The sequence below is a fragment of the Falco punctatus genome, assembly GCF_963210335.1.
Source record: "Falco punctatus genome assembly, chromosome: 7".
Lineage (NCBI taxonomy): Eukaryota > Metazoa > Chordata > Aves > Falconiformes > Falconidae > Falco > Falco punctatus.
Window position 1 is genome coordinate 58070240 of NC_137587.1, and position 22696 is coordinate 58092935.

The 22696-nt window shown below is 40.1% G+C and overlaps 1 protein-coding gene across 5 annotated transcripts in view; it reads right to left on the minus strand.

The window, feature by feature from the left end:
• The window catches only part of FBN1 (fibrillin 1), a 171983-nt gene that overhangs the window by 18297 nt on the left and 130990 nt on the right, over nt 1–22696 (minus strand). For 3 of the 5 annotated variants that reach the window (XM_080394650.1, XM_080394648.1, XM_080394649.1), the window contains exons 34-46: nt 22496–22618; nt 20591–20716; nt 18938–19060; nt 18234–18356; nt 17200–17364; nt 16729–16797; nt 16494–16619; nt 15068–15190; nt 14288–14446; nt 13274–13345; nt 10928–11053; nt 9710–9832; nt 5676–6648 (exon numbers count right to left, since the gene is read on the minus strand). In XM_080394650.1, the coding sequence (XP_080250776.1) occupies nt 6494–6648; nt 9710–9832; nt 10928–11053; nt 13274–13345; nt 14288–14446; nt 15068–15190; nt 16494–16619; nt 16729–16797; nt 17200–17364; nt 18234–18356; nt 18938–19060; nt 20591–20716; nt 22496–22618 (1613 nt within the window). In that variant the 3' untranslated portion in view covers nt 5676–6493. Of the gene's footprint in view, nt 1–1788; nt 1939–3930; nt 4057–4491; nt 4612–5080; nt 5210–5621; nt 6649–9709; nt 9833–10927; nt 11054–13273; nt 13346–14287; nt 14447–15067; nt 15191–16493; nt 16620–16728; nt 16798–17199; nt 17365–18233; nt 18357–18937; nt 19061–20590; nt 20717–22495; nt 22619–22696 lie in introns of those variants that run through there. The other 2 variants (XM_080394652.1, XM_080394651.1) reach the window with 2 other exon arrangements.

Below are 22696 nucleotides of genomic sequence, written 5' to 3' on the forward strand. Positions count from 1 at the left end.
GGAAGTATGTACTCCCTTATCTGTGCAATTCATCTGACATTTTCTTGGCAATAGAATAAATAAGAAATCCTAAATTTCCATTCTGGTGGACCAAAATGCAATATGGATGAATACCATTATAAAGGACCTTCAGCTTCAGAAAATCCTCTAACTTTGGGTCTGACACACACACACAAAAAATACAAGCCTTGCAACTGAAACTAAGCTTCCACCTCTCCCCCCTAAATTGTATCTTGAGAAGATGGATGGACACAGGACTGTAATTCTAACCATCTCAAGATGCTGCTGAGCATATTCTCTACTAACCGTGCTCAGAACATCACAGAACCCTTGACAAGATTTTACTTTTTCTTTTGCAAATTCAGTAGGCTGCAAAGAGGTTTAGAGTGCAGCAGTACAATACAGTCAGACATAACAAACGTTACCCTTTCTTTAGTTGAACTACATTAGCTGATCTTTGCTGAGGTTGAACAAAATAGGAACTAAATGTAGTTGCACGCCTGCACTGAAAGTAAGAAAGCGTCTTGACGTACTGCCAGGCTCTGAATGGGAAACTCAGCCCTACGCACAAAACCCGCCTGTTGCTCAAGCCTTCAGAAGGAGACTCAGGTGGCACATGTGCTTGAGCTTACCAGCCTCCATTCAGATAGCATACGATGGAGACCATGCGTGAAATATTTTTTTTTCCCAAAAAGAATCAATTCCACTATCTGTGATACGCTGAGACAGAAATTTCCCAGACTCAGATATGTTAAAGCTATTTCTTTTTTAGAAGATGAGAAAAATGGCCTTGATATAATCCTTTGCAAAGAGTTTGGACTGTGAAAAATATATGTGCTGACACTTCAAGGAAATGCTGCGATGTATACCATGCTTTTCCAACTGACTTTGATTCAAACGCTCCAAGCAACGTAATGAAACAGGCACAGGCAATAAGCCTAGGAGGAGTATTGCAACTGGCACATCTGATTCTCTTTTCTTCCCTTGGCTTTTGTGAGGATTGTCTGCAAAACATCTACATGACTTATTAATGAAATGAACTGTATTAATATATTGCTGAAACCAGTAACGCTGTTAACCACATTTGTCAGCATGAATTAAAGTCTGTTCAGCAAGTTGTACCATGACGGTACAAAGGCCTGTTGACTTGCTCGATGCGCAGTTACTCAGTCTTACAACAGATACCAACAACGGAGAGTGTTCCTTTAGCAACAGTTCAGTGAGTGAGGCTTCAAGGCCTGTGTTTTGTCATTCCATGCTGTTTTTGCAAGTCATTCATATTGATAAGACTGCAAAATTAGATAAATTTTTTTTAATAACAAAATGAAGTCACAAAATGTAACAGGGTTATTCAGATGTACATCTAGTTCCACTGTTGGTTTTTGTCTGTTTGCTTTTTTGTTTGGTTGTTTTTTAAATTAGATTTCATGCTTATGGTACCCCTTCCTACACTTATTTACAATCAGATGAATTCCATTTGTGTCTTGCAGGTATTTCCACTCAGAGCCTATCAAGGACGTACTTACTACTTTCCGCTTTCTGTATGTGACACCTCCAGAGCAAAATACTTGGCACCTAATCATGCTAACAAACCTAAAAGCAAACAAGGAATATGCTTGTGACTGGACTATGCAAGGAAAATGTTTTTTGAGACTGCAATGACAATTGTTAAGCAGAGGTTAAACACCTCTGGAAAATAATTTTTCCTAATTTCTTCTTATAAGAATCCCAATCTTCTTTTAGTTCTGAGGTTATCATGACAGTAAGGTAACCTGGTCAGTAACGTACCATCTGCTTCCTCTGGGCAGAGTTCACAGGGATCTCCCCATCCCTGTCCCTTTAAGGCACAACAACACTCTTGTTTGGAGTGGTTTCGTGACTTCGGCACAGAACATTTTCCATCTTCGAATTTGGTAAAGCAGTAACTTACTCTCAGATCTGCATAGAGAAAAACTTGTTATGAGCAGTTGGGGTGACTTTGACACAGTTTTCACTTAAGAGTTGTTAATTGCAAAATTACAGGGGGCCCCCCTCAATAAAACACCCAACTTCCATTTGAGCGCATTAAGAAGGACCATTATTGTCTCTGGGGAAGATGTGAAGAGGGAGGGGAGCTCCTTACCCCAGTCCAGGAAAGCTATGGGATCGTGCCCTACTTCAGTCACGGAAAAGGAAGGCTTTTCCTCTTTTGTCCAGCAGAGATGGAAAAGCTGTACTGCCCTCTTAGACTCACTCCTCTTTGTAAAAAAATGAATATTGGCTTGACTTGTTTGTATTCCGTTATTAGGAAGAATCACTTGAGTCAAGAGATTTTAATCAACTTGTAATGATAATACCATGTAGTGTTAAAATGAGAGGCAATTTCCAATAGCACTGTCCTTCTTCCCTCTCCCCTGAGGTACACATAAAGAAAACTGTCGCAGTGACTTTTTACTCCCTTAAGCTGGATAACCAGGATGCTGGAGCAGAGCTGAGATCACAGACCACAAGCATCCAGCAGGCAGAGAGCTGGCAGCTCCCTGACTTGGCAGGCGGACAGCAACAGGGCAGTTGTGGAAGCAGCTGCTCATCCAGTTTTCCGGCTGCAGCATCAATGCTGGGCAACATCCAGATTTTACAAAATTCCTAGGTAATGGGAAGTTTTAAAAAAAACTCTGTTTGGCCTGAGATACTTGGAAAAAAAACCCCCAGTCTTCTCCAGGGGATGGGGAGAAGCCCACCTGAAGTTCATACACACAAGTGTGCACTTTCTTCTGCCATTATGTGTGAAACAGTGGTCTGTTTTCATAAAGGAGAAGATTAAGCTGCGTTCTTTTTTCTAGTTTTCTTGGGGGAAGGGTTATGATTTTTTTCCTTACCTGAAGAGGACAACACCCTCAGACTGAAGAAACTTCATTTATACGAGCTACAAAAGCACAGCCACAACAGCCATGCTGCCTTCTTGAAGTTCAGTAAAGTAACTGTGCCAAACTGCATGGTGGTTTGAAGACTTGGATGAACGTTTACTGCAGGTTGGATTCATTTTTACCAAAACCACAGTTTCATTTAGCCCACTGTGAAGAACTCACTATGGTGTCAACAAGCATCACCGTTCTGTGCCAAGCATAACTACAGAGGTCCTTATAAAGGTCTTACTCGTCAGTGGTTCCCACTGTGCACACTATGTATCGGACATTTAATGATGTATCTATTTAATAATTCCCAAAGTTTTTAAAATATCTCACTCTCTAATTTGCTGTACTTGTTCTTTATCCACAAAACAAACTAACCTGTGGCTTTTCATTAGTAGATCTTCGGCTTTTAGCATCTGATCTCTGTCTTAGTGCCCATGTTTAGGCTCTGAACAGTGTAAGTGGTATTTTAGAAGCCAAAAGACACTTCAGACTTTTCTAAGTAGGTGGGTGCTTATGGTCCCCACAACACTGTTTGCAATTTTTTTCCATTGATCTTTTATCCACCCACACATTTGTGGAGAAGAATAGCATATAACAAGTGTTATGGTGAATTTGATAAGTGCTAAGAACAACTTTATTGCTGGAAATGCTGCCATTAGCAGTGCATTGCAGTAGTCGCTTGCCTGCATTCGTGCTCCATCTCCATGTCAGACATATCAGAGCCTATACAGAGTCCAGGTACCCTCAATATTTCTTCCAGAGGTGCAAGAAAGGGCTGCAGGACAACATAATTTCCTCACTTAACCTGGTGCATTTAACATTATCTTTGCCCCTTTTATTGCAATGCTTCCTTTAATGACAAACAGATGTTAGGGCAAGACAGAACCTGGCCCCAGCTACAGAATTATCATGTTTTCCTTGTGAAAAACACTGTTTGAGTCCAGAGCCTCCTTGTTATATTAGAAACAGGCAGGAATAAGGTTTTTATAAGACAGTAAACAAATTCCGAAATGCCAGAAAACAGGAATGAACTTACCTTGGCATCGCCTCCCTGTGGAAGACAACACAAACCCTTCTGGACACAGACATTTGAAACTGCCTGGAGTGTTGCTGCATGTGCCCAGGGCACAAATTTCTGGCTGTTCCACACACTCATCAATGTCTGTAAGAAAAGTAATTAAAGAGGTGAGAAATAAAAATGTTTACACTGGCAGCTGTACTACATAAAATGTAACCTTACATCATCACTGATATCTAACAGATTTGAAAAACAAAAAGGAAGAGACAGAAAGAGGAACAAGAAATCCAGGTGCAAAATCTAGGGTTAGTTTTTAAATCCTCATGCAGTAGGCAAACCCCAGCAAAGTACCATCAACCAAACAGCCTGGGATTAGATTTTTCTTGGGATCAGATCAGGTAGTTCTGGTTCAAACAAAACTTGGTGAGACTTCTGGGAAGTGACTTACCAGTGGCTACAGTTCAGAACTGTACACTGCCACAAAAGACTAAACATTACTCACCATTTAGATGCAGAGGAAAGTGGTAACAACTGTGAGTAGCTAGGACAGAGGCAGAAGGAGGGTTGTTCTGTACACACCTTCACATTTGTCATTCTGCAGGACATATCCAGGAGGACAGATACATCTGAACGACCCATCCAAGTTCTGACATGTGCCTGGTGAGCATTTTCCAGGATCCAGTGCACACTCATTGACATCTAAAAGAAAAGAAAGACAATTTACTTGAGATAATTGCTGTTATCTCAATAAATCTGTGGCTGAGCCTGCTTTAATTTTGATTCCATCAAACTGACAGTGGAACTTCCCAGGAGCAAGAAAAGAGCCCTCTTCTCATCCTATGGGCATTGTTTTCTTCTGCTAGGTACAATGATGACAGTGTGACATTTCTCTCTGACCTCTTATACTGTTTACTAAGAGCAGGAATCCTCAAACTACAGCCCACGGGCTGGATAGGGCCCCCCAGGGTCCTCAATCCAGCCCCTGGTATTTACAGAACCCCCACCCCCCCACTGGGGGTTTGGGGGGGAAACCGAGCAGCCGCAGATGACTGCCTGCCACTTCATCCGCGCGCCGGCCCCCTGGTTAAAAAGTTTGAGGACCCCTGACTAAAAGTATCTCCTCAAGGTTTGCTGCACGTTTCGTTCTGCCCTAAAAGAAAGCACTCACCAATACAAGTCCTTCCATCCAGAGCCACCTCATAGCCATCATTGCAAAGACACTGGAAGGACCCAATCGTGTTCACACACTGACCATTCCTGCAGAGCATTCCGTTTCCACTTGCACACTCGTCCACATCTAAGAAAAATAACATTGTAAGAGATAAAAGGAACACCTGCAACAAGTGAAATTGGGAAGGTGAGACTTCTGTTTCCACTACATTGGTACAATAACTGATAGTACGTAAATATCCTCTGCTTCAAAAGCAAGTGAGGGGAAAATACCACTATTGATCTGTGCTGTAAAATTGTCAAAGCAAGAGTAAAAAAATCAGAGTGGCACATATCACATGCAAACATTTAAGGGGCTATAGAAAAGTATGGAGTGCATAATCAAAGAAGCCTTTTCAGACTAAGAAATTGTTTTTTGTCTTTAATCATGCAGACCATGAAAGGTGAGACCCTAACTCAATGGAGAAGATGGTACTAACGGTACATTCATTAGAAGTAGAAAGTCTTAGAAACACGTAACTGGTCTCAGCACTCCTTACCTATGCAGTCATTGTTGTGTGAGAGGATGAACCCCAAATTGCAGCGGCAGTTGAAAGAGCCAATGGTGTTTCTGCAGGTTCCGTTGCCGCAGGCATCTCTCTCACACTCATTAATATCTACAAAGGAGAAATAAAATAAGCAGCAAGAGTTTTAATCACTGATGGGGAAAGGAAAGTCTTCAGCTATCCTGCAGGCAAAAGAAATAATCCACTGCCAACAGACTGAACAGAAGAATTGTTTGTCCCCAAAAGACGATTTTACATAGGTTTATACACTTGATATCAACACCTACAAAAATAACCAAGGGTCCAACAATCATTTATCTTACTGTGGCTCCCATCTCACCCTTCCCAAAGGACATCTAAGCTATCTTTATCATAAATGTTCTGAAATCTCATCTTGCTCAGACAGCAGACACCACACTAACAGCTGCAAATGGGTTAAATACAGAATCTCCTTCTTTATTAAGATGACCCTGTTTCTGAAAAGGGCACTTCTCTGGCAAGAAGTACACCCTTCACTTAGTCTGTTAACAAGCAGGCTGTGTACAATTGCTGTATTGCAATATTCATCTACTAAATTTCTTGCCTAAAGTAATAAATGAGACAAGATGCTTCAGAAAATTCTAAGAATAGAACATTTTCCTGAAAAACAACAGTATTAGCAGTTTATTAGACAAGCTATATTTTTTTAAAGGTTCACTTTAATGAGATGTTCTTCATTCATTATCAACTTGTTATCATCTCTAATTGCCAGCTATGGTGGTTTTGCACCTTTGCCTGGTGGTAAATGGCTCACAATCTCAGTTCTATGAGACATATGCAACACCTATGACAAAAAGGATAGGCTTCATAACTATCTCAATGGAAGTCTAAGTACAGCTTAATTTGATATACTTGCCTATACACATTGTTCTGTCATCATTGGTCTTGAATCCATTGTGACAAATACAGTAGAAACTTCCAACAGTATCAATACACTGCCCGTGGCTGCAGATGTTGGGAATTTCTTGACATTCATTCCGATCTGAAAACACAAAGGTACCATGAAAGTTAAGGCTTCGAAACTGCAGGGCTGGAAAGATGTATTAGCAGCAACCATGACAGTCAGAATCCAGTGCACGGCCCTAATTTAAAATATTATTTTTAATTTATTAATGATGAAACCATTACTAAGTAAATCTCAGAAAAGGGGCTACTTGCTTGTAAATTACCCTCTTCAATATCTGTGGAGCTGAAAAAAAACTAGTGTAAAAATGGTATTTACCGAACACAAATTCTTGCTACAGGGAAAAGCATATCGCCTGGATTTTGAAAAGTAGAATTACCGACATGAAATTGTATAGGGAGATTTCTGAGTGCTCTACATTGACTGCAACAGATACGAAAGCCACATATAAATCACAGTTTCTATTCTTCTCATGAAAGCAGCTACTTGCTTTTAGCTATGCTTGATTATAGCACAAATTGCTTGATTAACTCACAGAAATCATACAAAACAGAAAGGGAGATGAATCCCACACTTTTCTCACTCAGCTTACAGAGAGATAAAACGCATTGTAGATTTATCTACTCATTATGCAGTGATAAAATGGGTACATGTATACATATGTGTTGTAGCATCCATGCCTCATGCAATGTGATGATCCTGTAAGCCAGACAAAGCTCAGTCAGCAAGAAGAATTACTGCTATATGGAGTCTGAAAATACTTCGCCAACAGCAGCAAACACCCAACTGCATAATTCTGCAGAGCGCGCTAGGGAAAGGGAAAGCTATCCTGCCAGCATGTGCTATGCTGCCTGACAATCGCAGGGCATCCACCACAGTTGTCCAACAGCTGACTGCCTCCTGCTACTCTTGTTATCAATGCTTTCAGGCAGAATTCAGGATCCTATCAATAGTGAATGAAACAAAATTTTGAAGAATGGAATGTTTGCTGTCCAGCACATTTTTTTCCCCATGACAAATCAGAAACATGAATCAAATGATGCCCTTCTGTTGACCTCATCACCAACAAGAGCTGGTTTCATTCAATATGCTTCCTGACACTCTGTCCGCAGCAGCTCCAAAAACGAGAACTGAGGTGCTGCCATAAGCTTGCATTAGAATCGATTAGATTTTAGCATGCATTCATTTTCTTTTTAAATGCAACCTAAGCAAAGCGACTGCAGTTTCTTACCAAACCACCCCCAGGTCACTGCAAAACTAAGAGTCAAGTAGTTCCTAATTGCAAAGAAATTAATTTATTACATCTTGTCTCCCTCCCTCTGCTGCCACTTCTCTACACTCTAGTTGGCATATGGACAATCTTGATTGCCCCCATCCCCAGGATTACCATGCATCATCTGGGGCCACAAGTAAATTTGGATGTGTGTTCACTGAGGATCAAGCTCTCCCAATGCTATTAATGATACTGCTGCTAATTAGAGTCTAAAGAAGGCAGAACGGAAACCAGTGCTGGATAATGTGCTTCTTAAGAACTCTTAACCTTCACAGCTCAGGAGAGTAGAGATGAAAGAAAAATTGTGATTCTCTCTTTGCTGCTGTATGGGCAAATGAATAGTGAATTAAAATCCCAGGGAAAAGTCACTTCTTTTGGGATAAACAGAGAACACTGTAACTTGTTAAAAAATTGGGAGGCAAAATTAAGTGCCAAAATGAGTTTATATGAAAAATTATTTATTATACCACAATAGATAGCACCAGAAGAATGCTATTTTCACAGTAAGATACATGCAGTACTCATAGTAAAAGTGGCTGTGATACATCAGTTTTGATTCAATAAACTACTGGGATATCATCATTTTCCATGCGGTAGCATGACTGATCCAATACAGCAAGATGCTCAGCACTCTTTGCTCTCAGCAGAGCTGTTGGAAATTTCCTCCCTTTGCTGAATCAAGTATTTTATCAACTGCTTTTATTTTGACTCTAATTGTGTAACTTTATTTTCACTAAATATAAAATAAGAGCAAAATACAGGGAAGTATTACTGTTGGTGCCAATTCATGTCTGGTATTGTAACCCATATCAGAACCTTCCCTGGCTCTTCCTGTACTGCTGTAACGAACCCATAACAACAACAATTACATTAGAACATATTGAATATTTACATGTGCCACTGCATAGCTTAACAAAACAAAGTTTTAGTTCTCATAGTAGCGTTCTGGTTGTCCCTACACCCTTTTCCCTTAAGGGTCACATGAAACAATGGAAAACTGCACTGTAGGGAAAAGTACACTTCCTAAAACTCAAGTACTCAGAAGCAAAAACCCAAGGAAAACGTTACCAGTTTCCGTTGTAATTATTATTTTGTTCAGAAATGTATATAATATTTACAGGTGCTTGGCCCACAGCAGTCTTTAAAAAAATCTCTGTGATTCTTCAAGTAATCAAGATAACATGAATGCCCCTCTGGACTACGATATTATAAGAAAAAGCACATAGATTAGAGAACTGCAGTCCCACTCAGTATTTAAAAATAATGTTCAGAGGCTTGTTCAAATCCACATAAAAGTTAGGAAGTTTAACAATAAGCTTTTTAATTTAGTGCATATGGGCTAGCAGATAAGTTCATGTTATCAGCAGAGACCCCAGCAAGCAGTGAGCTATTTGTAAAAACACAAGTGGCAAATAAATTGCTAAAACAAATCTTAAAATTAAATTAAACAGCAAATTAAAATTAAAATCAAAGAATTTATGTAGAGGAAGGTCCCTGTCAGGACTGCAACTGAATTTTTAGCATCACAAAATAGTTAGTCAAAAGGTAGTGAATCAACTGGTCTGCCTAGACACAACACAGGCTAAAGAAAAATATTTGCCAGTGGCTGGTGGGATAAAATGGAAGACAAACATCTACTCAGGTGATAACTCTCATTTATGCTTCTGTGGGATGGGCCCCTTAACCTTCCAGGAATGACCAGAGTGTTTATGGGATGCCCTAAAAGGCTTTAAGAAGAGGGTTCTTGGAGCCCAGGTCATGTCCTGGTATACCATCTTTCTGAAGAAAAGTTATGCTTTTTTAGTCTTCTTTTAAAAATCTACTACTTTTTGCAGAGCCTCACACAAACAAGCCAGAAGGACTCACCAGTGCAGCGGCCAGTTGATGTGAACCTGTAGCCAGGTTTACAGTCACAACGGTAGCTACCAGCTGTGTTGACACATTCTGCATTTTGCTGACACACTGGTCCATTTTGGCATTCATCAATATCTGTCAATACAAAAAGGGAATTTGATTGTCATGGTAAGCTGGCACTAGAAAGAAATCGACTTTGTTTTTAGCATAAAGAGTATTATCTTACACAAACAGAGGAATTTCTTTCTAATCCTGAAAAAATAAATGTATTGATGAAAGTAGATTTTTGGTCACATTAGGTATCTCCTGAAATGATCCCAAACCCACATGGTCCATTTGTAAAATACACTCCTATTTAGAGAATTTATACCATGGTTTCCTGAAGGTGTTGAAAGGCCCATGAAAAGCCTGTTGCAACACTTCACTTGGGTGGATTTCAGTCTTAAGACTGTGATCAGAAAAAGTAAGCTGCTCTGTCTGCACAGATCTCCACTGGAGACTATGATACTCTGTTATGATTAAGGGAGATCCTTGAGATCCCTATAGGATATTAGTAGCTTTCAGTGTAAACACCACCAAAAAATTTTAGGCAAAAATTTTTGTCCAATTTTCCTTACTTAAGTGGCTGCAAAAAAATAGAACTTTATTTCCCTAGGAATGTAACAGTTTCAGTTAGAAGCAACATACGGAAGATGCTTTTATTTAAAGGTCTCAATACCTTGCTTGCAGCGCAGCACCATGCTGTCAGCAGGCATAACCCACACCGGAGAATTAAATCAATTCATACTGCCATCTTTGGTTTCTCCATTAAACTGACTAATACAATGTTAGGAAATGTTCAGATTGGGGAAAAAATGATCATGTGTTTATATTATTTACAGAAATCTTTGTTCCATTACAAAAAAATATCTTGGTTGGAATTAAAAAAAAATGTGCTCATGATCTGACTCAAAACTACTACTCTTTTCTTGGCTTTACTGTCAAATCTGAAAAACAATGTTTCTTCCCATGACTGCTGACTCACGCTCCTTCAAGGCCTCAGATTGTCTGATGGAAAATCTGGTATTTTCTATGCAAAAGAATTCAAAACGTCTGAATTGACACAGACTTATGACACTGATACTGGTATTTTCCCCTCATTGAGGATGATTTGCAAGTATATCAGATTTGCCAGTGTCTGAGTCGCCAGGTGGTGAAGGCCCGTTTCTCTGAATGAGATCAGCACTCTACCTTCGCAGATCAGTAGCTTGTCATTGTAGAAGAACCCCACAGGACACTCGCATCGGAAGCTGCCAACCATGTTTATACAGATCCCATTTTCACACACTCCAGGAATCTCTCTGCATTCATCAATATCTGCAAGAAGAGATTTTTTTTAAAATATTTGTAAACAGCACTTCATGAAATCTGCTACAGAATATGTCCTTATGCATTTATCCTTAAGAGAATTATCAAATGTATAATGCTATCATCAGAATGTTCCCAACTGCAACAGACAGTGAGTCATTCCAAACTGGAAATGCAGGTATTTTCTGTTTTCTCAGGCTTCACTGTAGTGAAGATATATGCTGCCACACAGGAATGCAGAAGGTAGCACACATCCTTCCCCACGTCTCCCACCCACAGCCTTGATGAACATCTTCCTCCTCAGTGTTACAGTGAAGTTATTGGGAAGAGCCAGAGAGAACGTAACTGTCTTTGATTTAATACAGAAGAGCATGACTGAACACAAACACTCGTCAGAATTAGTTTTGCACAGTTTTACCCTTGTTAATCTGAAAAGACTTTCATGTTTTTATATAACAGTTTGAAAGTGCCAATGCCAGGTAACCTCTGAAGTGTTGCCAGCATGCTATTAATTAGATTGACGAAGCCAGGCAGCCAGGGTTTGCCAATGCTTTATATACACCAGGGTTAAGTAACTCATTTTGGCACAAAAAAACCCAGCTGCTATTACAATTACATGTCTTGCCTATTGGGTCTGTAAATTACACATCTTGAATAGTCTGACAACACAGAAGAGTTCAGAGAGTCCTCTCCAAAAACTGCCACATGCACTGATGTACACAATACAGAGGATATGGTGAGAAATTGTCAGCTAAAGTGATTTTCCATCAGATAATGTATTGTTTTTAATTTTGCTGCTGGATCAAACCTTTAATTTCCTACATTAGATTCTGTAATTCTGAGCCCTCTGATTATACAAGGGGTGAGTAAAAATAGAACTACTTCTGTGTCTGAAACAACCATCTGGAGTAAATATATAGAACTTTAATCCAAACAGAAAAGTAACATCACGTAAGGACTGTAAGCAAATATTACAGGGTACATAAAGCTGTGTCCCTGCAGAGTGGGTGCTACCTTGTTCCTGTGCCCTGTGCCTACAGATGTAAGGGACAAAAGCAATTCCTGTGCAAAAGCAGCAGGTTGAGTGCTACAACTTAGTAAGACAGGCCAAGATCCCAAAGCAGCAGGGAAAGCCTGAGATCTGCACAGCATAAAGCTGCATGTGCATCAGTCTCACCACAGTGCAGCATGCACTGGGATGTACTGGTGACCTCTGCAGGGGGACAGCCCTTCTGCTTCAGTTGGCTTCTGAAGGTACATTGCTCTATGACGCAGCAGGGCAGACAGAGCAGGCTGCAACACTCCTGGCACACACATCAGCTGCTACAAATGCAGCTTTTACCTACGCAAGTTAGCACAATCCAAGGTCTCCCTACCAGTGCTGATGTCCAATTAGCTTGAGTAGACTTGGCGACAATTTGGGCTAATGTTAATAGCTAGAAGGGGGAACTTTGCTTCTAAGAAATGACCTGGTAAATAATAAATACTGTACATTTCTGTAACTTCTTTAAAAATCATATTCCCCACTTTACTATAAATATTTCCATCTAACTAGGTGAACACTGCATCACAGCAACAGCCTAATGTTAAAGCACCTGATTATTGCCTATATGCTGCCTGTGTTTGCTACAGGGCACATTATCTGCTTCTTATTTGCATTTTTGTGTGAATAAAAACAAAAGGAAGTCCCATTAGGGATTTACTCAACTCCCTGTCTTAGAATTCCTCATTCTCTCCCTCTTTTTGTTTTGCAATTTGTTACTCACGATTCAAATGTTACACACAATAACATATGTGAGAAATATTCCAGCTGAGCAGAAAAAAGGATTTTTGTGTCAAACCAATACACAGGGGGACTGATGTGAAATGTCAGATTAAATCTCTGCTTTAGTTTGAGGGAAAGACTCCTAATTCCTCTCAGGCCAAATGCTAGTTGGCCTTACTCCCAGACCTCTTATTCTCAGTATCCGTGCCCTGCTCATGTAGGCCTGATTACAGTTTTTGGAGCTTTATGTTGTCTTGATTACAAGCAGCAATTATCATTGCTGCCAGCCAGGAGGAGCTAGGCAGAGAGTTTGCAGGCTCAGATTTAAATGGAGGGTTGAACTCCATTACACTGTTTAGTCGTTATTCCTCTCATGAAAAAAAAGTAATTGGGAAAACAAACCTTCCCTCTTCCCTGGGCAGAGATAGCATGGCACTTAGTTAAAAACAGAAATTACAACTCACCAACTGGTAATCCTGTATAAATGTCAATGAAGAAGCCAGGCCTTTGACTTCCACAGAGTGTGGAGAATTCATCTGCAGCAGGAAAACAAAGCAACAATTATAGTATTTGGAATTAATCAACAGTCAAAAAGTCATTACATCCTTTGCCCAAGAAAGTTAATCTCCTACTCTTTCAGCACCTGCAGGGCACACAGAGGTATGCAGACCCTTTCCCGAGGCTCACCATGTGATGTGCTTAACATGCACTTGGGTTCTCATTCAAAGGCCATTGAAATTAGCAAATACAAAGATGCAGAGGGCTTGGGATCACATGCCCATTTTGCTTTGCACATGCTTACCTCTGTGCCTTACAGTTTTTTCATACAAAGACCTGACTTCTAAAACCATGAATGGTTACGTTGGAAGAGATTCAAATAAGTGTCTAGGAAGTTTGTTCTTGAAGCAAACCACCTTGAACCAGTGGTATGTCCTGGGCTCAACTCTGCGGTCTTACCCAGTGTGGAGGAGTCCTGTACGCCCATACAATTAGCACAGAAACTCCTACATTTTATGTTTAGCTGCTTGACACAGATCATTCTCAGAGGAGACCTCTGTAAACCCATGGCTACCACAAAGGCTCTTTGCGGTGATCAGCAGCTGAGGCACAGCACTGTAGACACCACATTTGCTGGAGCAATGGCAGTATTGCAATGGAGCAAAACCTTGGTCAGTGCCTCACCACCGGATCAACACGCATTTGCAAAGAGGCAGATTAACCAATACAGAGCATGAAGCCTCCCAGACAGGGAAACCGGCACAAAGGAGGCATGGCCCAGCAGCATGAACGCAAGCCACTCCACATATGCCTTCATTGTGACTAGGGCTGGTCACCTCCAGGCCAGAAAAGTATTAATTCCTTCATTTTGGGCACACAAGCGCAGACAAGGATATTGTATCTCTAACAATGTTACACACATTAATAATAATTCCGATGTTACCAAGGCCTTCAAATAGTTTTGCAATGCAAAAACATACCAGTGCTTGGGATAGGACACTGTTCACAAGGTTTATTCCACGCACGTCCAATATTGTAGGAACAGCAGCACATTTTCTTGGTCATATTAAAGAGCAGTTCACCATCACAGGTTTGATTGTCAGCATAGTAATTTCTGTAACACAGACTTCTTCTCATATCTGTGAAAGTGAAGAAAAACCCAGACCAATGCATTAGCAATTCTTATGGAAGATGATCTATCTGAAGGGTTTAGGAGATACCTCCTTCAAATATGTACTTTTTTGCCCCTGTCAAGGAGACGCTGCAGCACTGTAGAATACTACAGAAGAGCCTCTCCCTAGAAGAGTACTCTAAAAGTATGAGAAAGCAATAGAAATATTCAAGAGCAAGCAACACTGCTGTAACACTCATCAGACTTACCAAAGTATTCAAGTTGGGGCTTTGCCCAACACTAAAAACCATAAGCTAGTTTATGGTTCCCCCTCAGAACCGTACACAGCTTGTGACTTCATTCTGTGAAGTCTGAGTAATTTTAGCAGTGTTTCACATATAGAAGCTTTCAGGGCTGAAGTGAAACTTGTAAGAAAATACCAAATTAGAGGAGAAATTCTGATGAAGTACTGAAACATCTGCATTAAAAGTGATTTGCCTTGCTTTATTTAAAAAAATGAGAGAAGCTTGATCTTTCATTTAGTTAATTCTTGTATAACTCAATTCACAGAAATAGTTCTGATTTGCGCCCAGGAAAACCCTGCCCCAAACCACTAAGATAAGCTTGAAAAAAACCCAACAACCCATACCCATGCAGTTGTTTCCTCCATTAACTTGCATATAATCAGGAGGGCAGATGCACGTGTAGTTCCCAACAGTATTGTAACATGTGCCAGGTCCACAAATGCCAGGTGTATCACACTCATTCACATCTAGAAGAGAACAAAAAGGCAGTGAGTGGCCACAGAAGCTATCTCATTGTGCTTCTGAGAATGAGAATATCTCAGTAACACCTGAGGTAGGAAGGTACTGGTGGAGGAGAGCTGAAGGGGCTCTGAGCAAGGTCACGGTGGAGTGAAGCCCACAGAGGGAAGGAAGCGGTGGCACAGGTGGCCGCGGAAAGGCTGTCTATGATGTGACGAAGGGAACTCTGATATGTCTACCAGGTCAGAGACAGCAATTTGGGTTTTGCCCCTGTTGTATAAAAGTAGTATTTGAGGATCTCATCCATTCTGGATTCCCAGATCCGGACAAGAATCAAAGCTGTTCCCTGTGGAGAGCCCATCTCGATAAGCAATGATGCCAATACAGTCTGCCTTACTGGGGAAAATGAGTAACTTTCCCAACACAAGATGTCAGTCATGTTTACTTCATCAAGAGACTTTAACCTTTGTTTAAAAAAACCAAACCAAATCACCACCCCCAAAACACCCTAGTTCCTAAAACTTCAGAAGTATCTCACTAGCCTTACCATTTTGAAGTATCTGTGACACACCATGGAGGAAAAATATAGCGGTAGATTTCCTCTTTAACATTTGTTGAGCTATGTAAGCACAATACGGATGAAGCACTTTGCTTCAGCTTTAATTTAGGATCTGAATCTTTTGTATTTCTGTCATGTTTGGCACGTCATAGGCACTATGTAACAGTCTGGAAGGCTGAAGACAGCCTAGGCAATGGGAAATTAAGGACTTGATGGGGTTGCTTGAAGTTTTATATCCACTACAATCTGACAGTTGCATGTAATGTGATGAACATGTACTAGTGAACATGCTAGTGGAAGGAGAATGTTTTGCAGTACACCCAGAGTTTTCAATTGGACATTGAGGTCAGCAGGAGAGAAAATAAGTAGTAGAAAAATGTCCTGGACACCCTGTAACCAGCTCAGCAGACTCATGGTGTAAGTTTGCTCTTTATCTGAGTGCTTATGCATTACCCATTACCAAACAGCTATTTTTTATAGCTGGTTAGTAAATTATGTTTTACTTAAATAAAAACTTTGGGGTTTTCTGGTTTTGATCAAAATCTGATCATTTTAAACAAAAATTTGCATATATTTCAACATAGTCAAGAAGGAATTTTCTCTCTCTCAACTGTTCCAATCTTCCCACCTTTAAGCTTTACACTGCTTAGTCTGGTTACGCTCCTTTTCAAGGACAGACCAGTTCTTCTGCATATTGAACTGTCATCATTTTCTAAGAATAAAAGCAGACTGGTTAAGTGAAGGCTACCTACCATCACACACTCGGGTCTCTTCATTCAAATAGTACCCTGACGGACACTGGCACTGGAAGCTACCAAACGTATTAATACATTTTCCTCCTTGGCAAAGTCCAGGCAGTTCTTGACATTCATCAATATCTGTTAAAACAAACCCGCAAGTTTCATTTATGCTTTCCTATGAAAAGCAACAGTCACTGAAGAGTTTCATAATTTTAGATGTGTAAATATAGGAAAATGTAAACATTACCTTCTAATATAACTGTAATAGGGTTTGGTCGGAATCCTTCCCCTCCAGGGCAAAGAACCTTATATTCAGCTGAAAATAAAATAGATTTATGAACCTAAATTAGTATAAACATTTTCAGCGCATTTTTTGAAATTATTTTTGAAAATTAATCAGATTATTACAGGTAATTTAAATGTAAAGTAACAAAGTAACCAGATAAAAACATTAGGTTTTACTCTGTAACATCAACTGCTATTCCATTTCATAATGTAATTTCTTGTGTAACACCAAACTTGCTCAAAAATTATAATCTTCTGGCTAAATAATCTTTTTCAAAGATCAGAAAAGTTTTTGGTTGAGACCAGTGAAAAACTGTCCTCTGCATGTACACAAGAAATGATTACACTGAGGAGTTACCTGGCTAAATTAGAAAAAAAAATAATCCAACAAACACACTGTATTGTTGTGTTTAACCCAGGAAAGCTGGCTTACTTGTGTTCACAAGTGGGCAATGTTCACAGGGAACGCCCCAAGCTTTGCCCAGAGAGCAGCAACAGGAAGCCTTGGAAACACCCACTCCAATCTCATTGCTGCAGAAGGTGCCACCATTATCTCCACGAGTTTTAATGTCCAGGTAACAGTTGCCAGATCGTGTATCTATTCAGAATGCACATAAGAAACACATCTTATAAGAGGAAAACACAACGTATCTCAGGACGAGGGATACCTTCAGATGGCTCCCATTTCTTGTAGGACAGCCAAAGCAAGTAATTTGCATTGTCCAGGAGGGCCCAGCTTTTCCCACTTAGATAGGATGGTGGTGTCCCATTCCTTGGCTTTGTTGGACTTGCCACAAAATAGGGAATTTATTCAGCATGACCAAGGGCAGTTCAACCAGGCCCTTTCTCATTTTGATTCACATTTTCACGTGCACTTGTACATCCCTCCAGTTCTAGAAACTCACTGCTTTCTTCTCCTTGAGGTTAACAAGCATGAAAGCATCTACTAAAGTTAGGAATTTCAAATCCATTTGAATTTGAGGAGCATCCCTATGTCCTCTTAAACAAACAAACAAAAAAATATCAGAGGATTACTAAGCAGCTGGAGCCTAATACAAGAGCATTTCCATCAGTTGTGAAGCTGCACCTAGCCAAGCTGCGCTCAATGCTCCAAGAGCCTCGTGGCTTTATGCTGCAACTTCACCTGCCATCTTGGGGCCAGCTGGACATTGGTTTAAGCTTGTTGAAATGTAAAATCGTCTCACGCCTGCTGTAAATTGTGGACAGCTGTAACAAGCCCCAAGGGTTGGGTTCTGGCAGCTGGGCACTGCTGGCCTGCTACATCACTCTGGACGTATGCCCACTGCACTATTACAACCTCTAAGCCAGGGGCAGTGGGGTGGGAGCTGGAGAGCCTGTTCCAGCCCTTTTCTATGACCTGGGACATTATTCCTACTCCTAAACAGTTAGCCTTGCAGCCTCTCTGCACAACTTCATTTGTAAATAACATAAGGAACGGTCCCTTACCAACACATCCAACTCGGGTGGGATTCAGCTCAAAATCAGGAGGGCACTCACAGGTGTAACTACCAGCAGTATTGACACATGTGCCACTAATGCAGGTTGTGGGATCTGCACATTCATTAACATCTGGGAAAAAAATAAAAGCAGACGGTAAGCAAATACTCAAGGACAGTGCAAACCATCAATATATCAGGTATCATATGCTGACCACCATAAATCCATTAGTTAGGAGATACACTGATCTCCAGGAAGCTCTAAAAACCCATACATACACATTTGAGAACAGCAGTTTGAGATAAACTCATCATTTCGTGGGGAAACCAATCCATGAACTAAAATTCACATAAAGTACTAAAAGAAATGCTTAAGGGCAAAGTACACCACAAGGTCATAGCTTACCCTCCAGTACTGTGAATGGAAACTACAAGGTGCAACACATCTCTGGCTGGGAGATGCAGGCAGACAGAAGGGCTCTCACTGCTCTGTTTTCCCCCTTCTTCTCTTAAACCGATGGGATATCAGAGGTTGACAAAGAAGGGGAAAGAGTGTAGAAAAGGCAGGAAGGAGAATCCCATGTTATACAGCAGGGAAGTCCACATTTTCCGATATCCACTCTGATTTGTATAGCTTTTTACAAGAATTTCCTACAGAGCTGACCATGACACTAGAAGAAAATTAAAAAGCATGTTGTTCAAAATTATATTTACCTGTGCAGTTACCACCACTTCGGTCCAACTCATAGCCCACTTCACACTCGCATCGGAAAAGTCCAGGGAGGTTATGACAAGTGCCGTAGACACAGATGTTAGGAAGTGAGCACTCATCAATATCTGATGGAGGAACAGAAAGGGAAAAATATGAGGTTTCCTTGTATTTTTAAGATATAGACAGAGAAATGCAAAAGGGTTCAGAAAACATGGATCTGGAAGCCAACTGCTTCTGCACACTGTATAAGACCAGAAAAATAACATGCCAGATTTATGTATGGAGTCTAAGGAACCTAATCCATAACCTTGTTTCTGGGCAAAAGGCTCTTTCCAGTGTCTCTGGAAGCCATGCCAGAAACAATCTGAGCTTATTAGTGGGTTAATCTGGCAAGTAGCAAAATTAAACATGGCAGGAGACATCTTTTGAAAAATTCTAATCAGCAGTCATCTGCAGAAAGCTGGACATCAGCAAAGGAAAAGCTTCTGCCCAAAGGTAAACTTGATGCTCATTTTCAGGTTTCTGCATTTGACAGATCTCAGGTTTGGCAAGCAAAGCTCACTTTTGTGCCTTTTGTCCAAATCACTGCATCTGATTCAGTATCTACTGAACACCATACGCACTCCACCAAGAGCCACCAATCTGATAACAATAAAAAAGTGTGTGTTTACAAAGTACCTTAAAATGCTGCATTTAGAGTACGTATCTGGGACATCAAGGAAAGTCTGTTTTAGCAACAGGAACTAGGCTCTACATAAGCTATTTAAAGTTAGCTAAAAGGTTCGAAAGTAAATTGTTTCATGAAATATTATGAAACCTAATATTGTTTTAGTTTACCCAAAAATTCACTCTCATAAATTATTTCTCTTGGTAGATTACTAAAAAAAAAATACACAGAACACTTTACAGGGGAAAAAAATTCTATTTATAGTGATGTACTTAAGAACTCCATCAAACACCAGTTACTATGAGTTATTAATATGTCAGAGATACGGCTGATTCTTCTTGACTGACTGATTAGCATTATATCAACTGCAGATTTCAAATGCTACGATCAAATATATGACCTTAATCATGTAGGTAACATGTTTACTATTTGATTTTTGCGAATCTTTGCACATGCAAAACTCTTATGAACGAGTTGTAAACAGTTAACCGACAACTCACTTTCAAAACTGAACGCATACTCATGGGATGTTGGTGGTTTTTTTTTTTTTGGCAGTCATACAAACTTTCTGCAAGGCTTCAAACTCTGCTTCTGCACCTCACAGAGGCCCTCAAAGCACGTTCACTGTACTAGCTACCAAATCAGTGTTTTTCAGCTTCATATACACCCAGACAAAGTAACAGCTTTTTCTGTTTAACTGTTATGAGTAAAATGAAGAACTGGGTACAACTGACCAAGATGAAATGGCAGCTGACAGAGTATCTCGTAAGATAAGCTCCAAAAAGCTGTTCTCTCCACATACAATAGGTAGATGAACACCTAGAGGCCCATAATAAATGCATAAAACTGAAAAGAAGCAACTACTATTGACAATTTTCAGGCGGTTCTCAATACCACCACAACTGCAACCAATTATAAAAAATTTCAAACATAAAAAACTATTAAGGCAGAATTTGTTGAGTGTTGTTTAAAGCTTATGGAGAATTACCTTCACATGCTTTCCCATCTGGGCTTGGCAAAAATCCCATATCACATTCACAACGGTATCCTCCAGGGGCATTGAGGCACTGCCCATTTTCACAGAGATTCAAGTTTTCTGAGCATTCATCGAGGTCTGTAAAAGGAAGAGAAATTGCAGGTTTACCGTAAACATGGTTTTCTCACCAACATTTGTTTCAGCTGAAGCATGCGGTGTTTCAAAGATTTTAATTCTTCTATTAGTTCTGAACACTTGCAGAAGAAATTGCAACCTAGTTATCTGCAGAGACTATTACATGTAACAGCTTGGTATATTTCCGACATGTTGAAAACACAGCTTCTCATCAAAAGGAAAATTAGAGAGGCACAGACTCCTAAAGTAGCTACAGCTAATAACAATTGGAGGCAGTACACAGGGTCAAATTTAGACTCAGAATGAGCATGTGAATTTTATTATAGTTATTGTTTCTATTACAGTAAAGCCTTGAGGCAGCAATTGAAGAAAGAGGTTTACTGTGCAATGAGCAAACATATGGTAATAGGCAGTCTCCACGCCAAACGTGCAAAACACTGACAAAAAAGTGGCACTGAGGTCAAAATAACTTGATCAAAATTAAACTGCAGGTTAACAGCTTATGAGAAAACCAGCCTTGCTACTGGACTATGCTGCCCTTCAGATAGATTGTGGCCCTTACTCTCTACCTGAAATTTTATACAACACCCTACTTGTTGCAACATAGTCTGGCTGGCAGTGTGAGCCAAAAATCAAAGTCTGGCAAATCCAAAGTAGTACCTACTACCAGGGTGAATGCTGCACACGTTGGCAGAGGGCTTATGGAACACTTGTGTGCCCTAGTCTGAATCCCAGCCACCTCCTGCATCCATGAACAATACAGTATACAATTTTTTTTTAAAAAAAAAAGTTCTATTGAATGCAGAAACTCCGTAAGCACTCCATTTGAGAGATGTAGTTTATAGACTCCTGGAAATCATCATATGGGAAATTAACAAAGAGTACTGGGTTATGAAGGCCGCTAAGGAAGCTGAATCAGATTCAAGAGTAAATTATACGGAGAGAATTAAACAGAATCCCAGGGTCCATTTATAATTTGGAATGATTCAAATTCAGCCTTAAACCTGCTGAGCCAGATTCTCAGATGCCATAAAAATCTGCTGTAGCTGATAAGAGTGCTGCTGATTTGCGCAGCTGAAAACCTGGTCCACCAGCTGTCTATCACATGGCTTTATTCCAAACAAGGTCACCCTCCACATAGCATCACCAGCAACACTGATATCCTTAGCGTAATAGCAGGGCTCCCAATGACTAAGCTTACATGAGCTAATCTGTTCTTCAAAGCAGAAGAATGAAGTGTGGGTGGAAAACATCTCTCTAGCACTGTTTTATAATCACATTTAGTTTATAAAATGAGGTTTTAAGAAGCAGTTACTTCCATCATTCTACATGTCAACACTGCACCCTGACACCATCTCTCAGGATGATGCAGTAAAGAGGACAGGCAGCACACATGCACTTGTGGAAAGAACAAACATTTTCAGGCAATTTTAAAAAGTCATTTTAATGCATGTGCCTTATTATTTAAATAGGAAGGTGGGTTGCCAATGGATTGGTTTCTAACAAGTCAAATTATATGATCAAGCATAGTTTTAATAACAAGAAAAGCTCAATGAAAACTTGCATTTTATCAAGTGAAAAAAAAAAGATTGCTTTAGATTACGTATAATACACAGTATTTCTGTCAAGTTACGGCAACTTAGGTGAAGTAGAAGACAACAGAAGATGACATATTAGACAATAATTTCAATTGTTTAAAAGCTGGTTTTGTGTATTGAATCGTAGACTAACTTAGGTTGCAAGGGACCACTGGAGGTGATCCCATGCTTTCCTAAAGCTCACCTGTACAAGTGAAGCCATCCCCAGTATAACCTTCTTTACACAGGCAGCGGTAAGAGCCCATTGTATTCTTACAGTCAGCATGTGGGCTGCACATGTGAGTTCCATTGGAGCACTCATCCAGGTCTTTAAAATAATTAGGAAAAAAAAAAAAAAGGAAAAAAGCAACATCAGTTAAAAACCACACGATGAATACAAACTTTA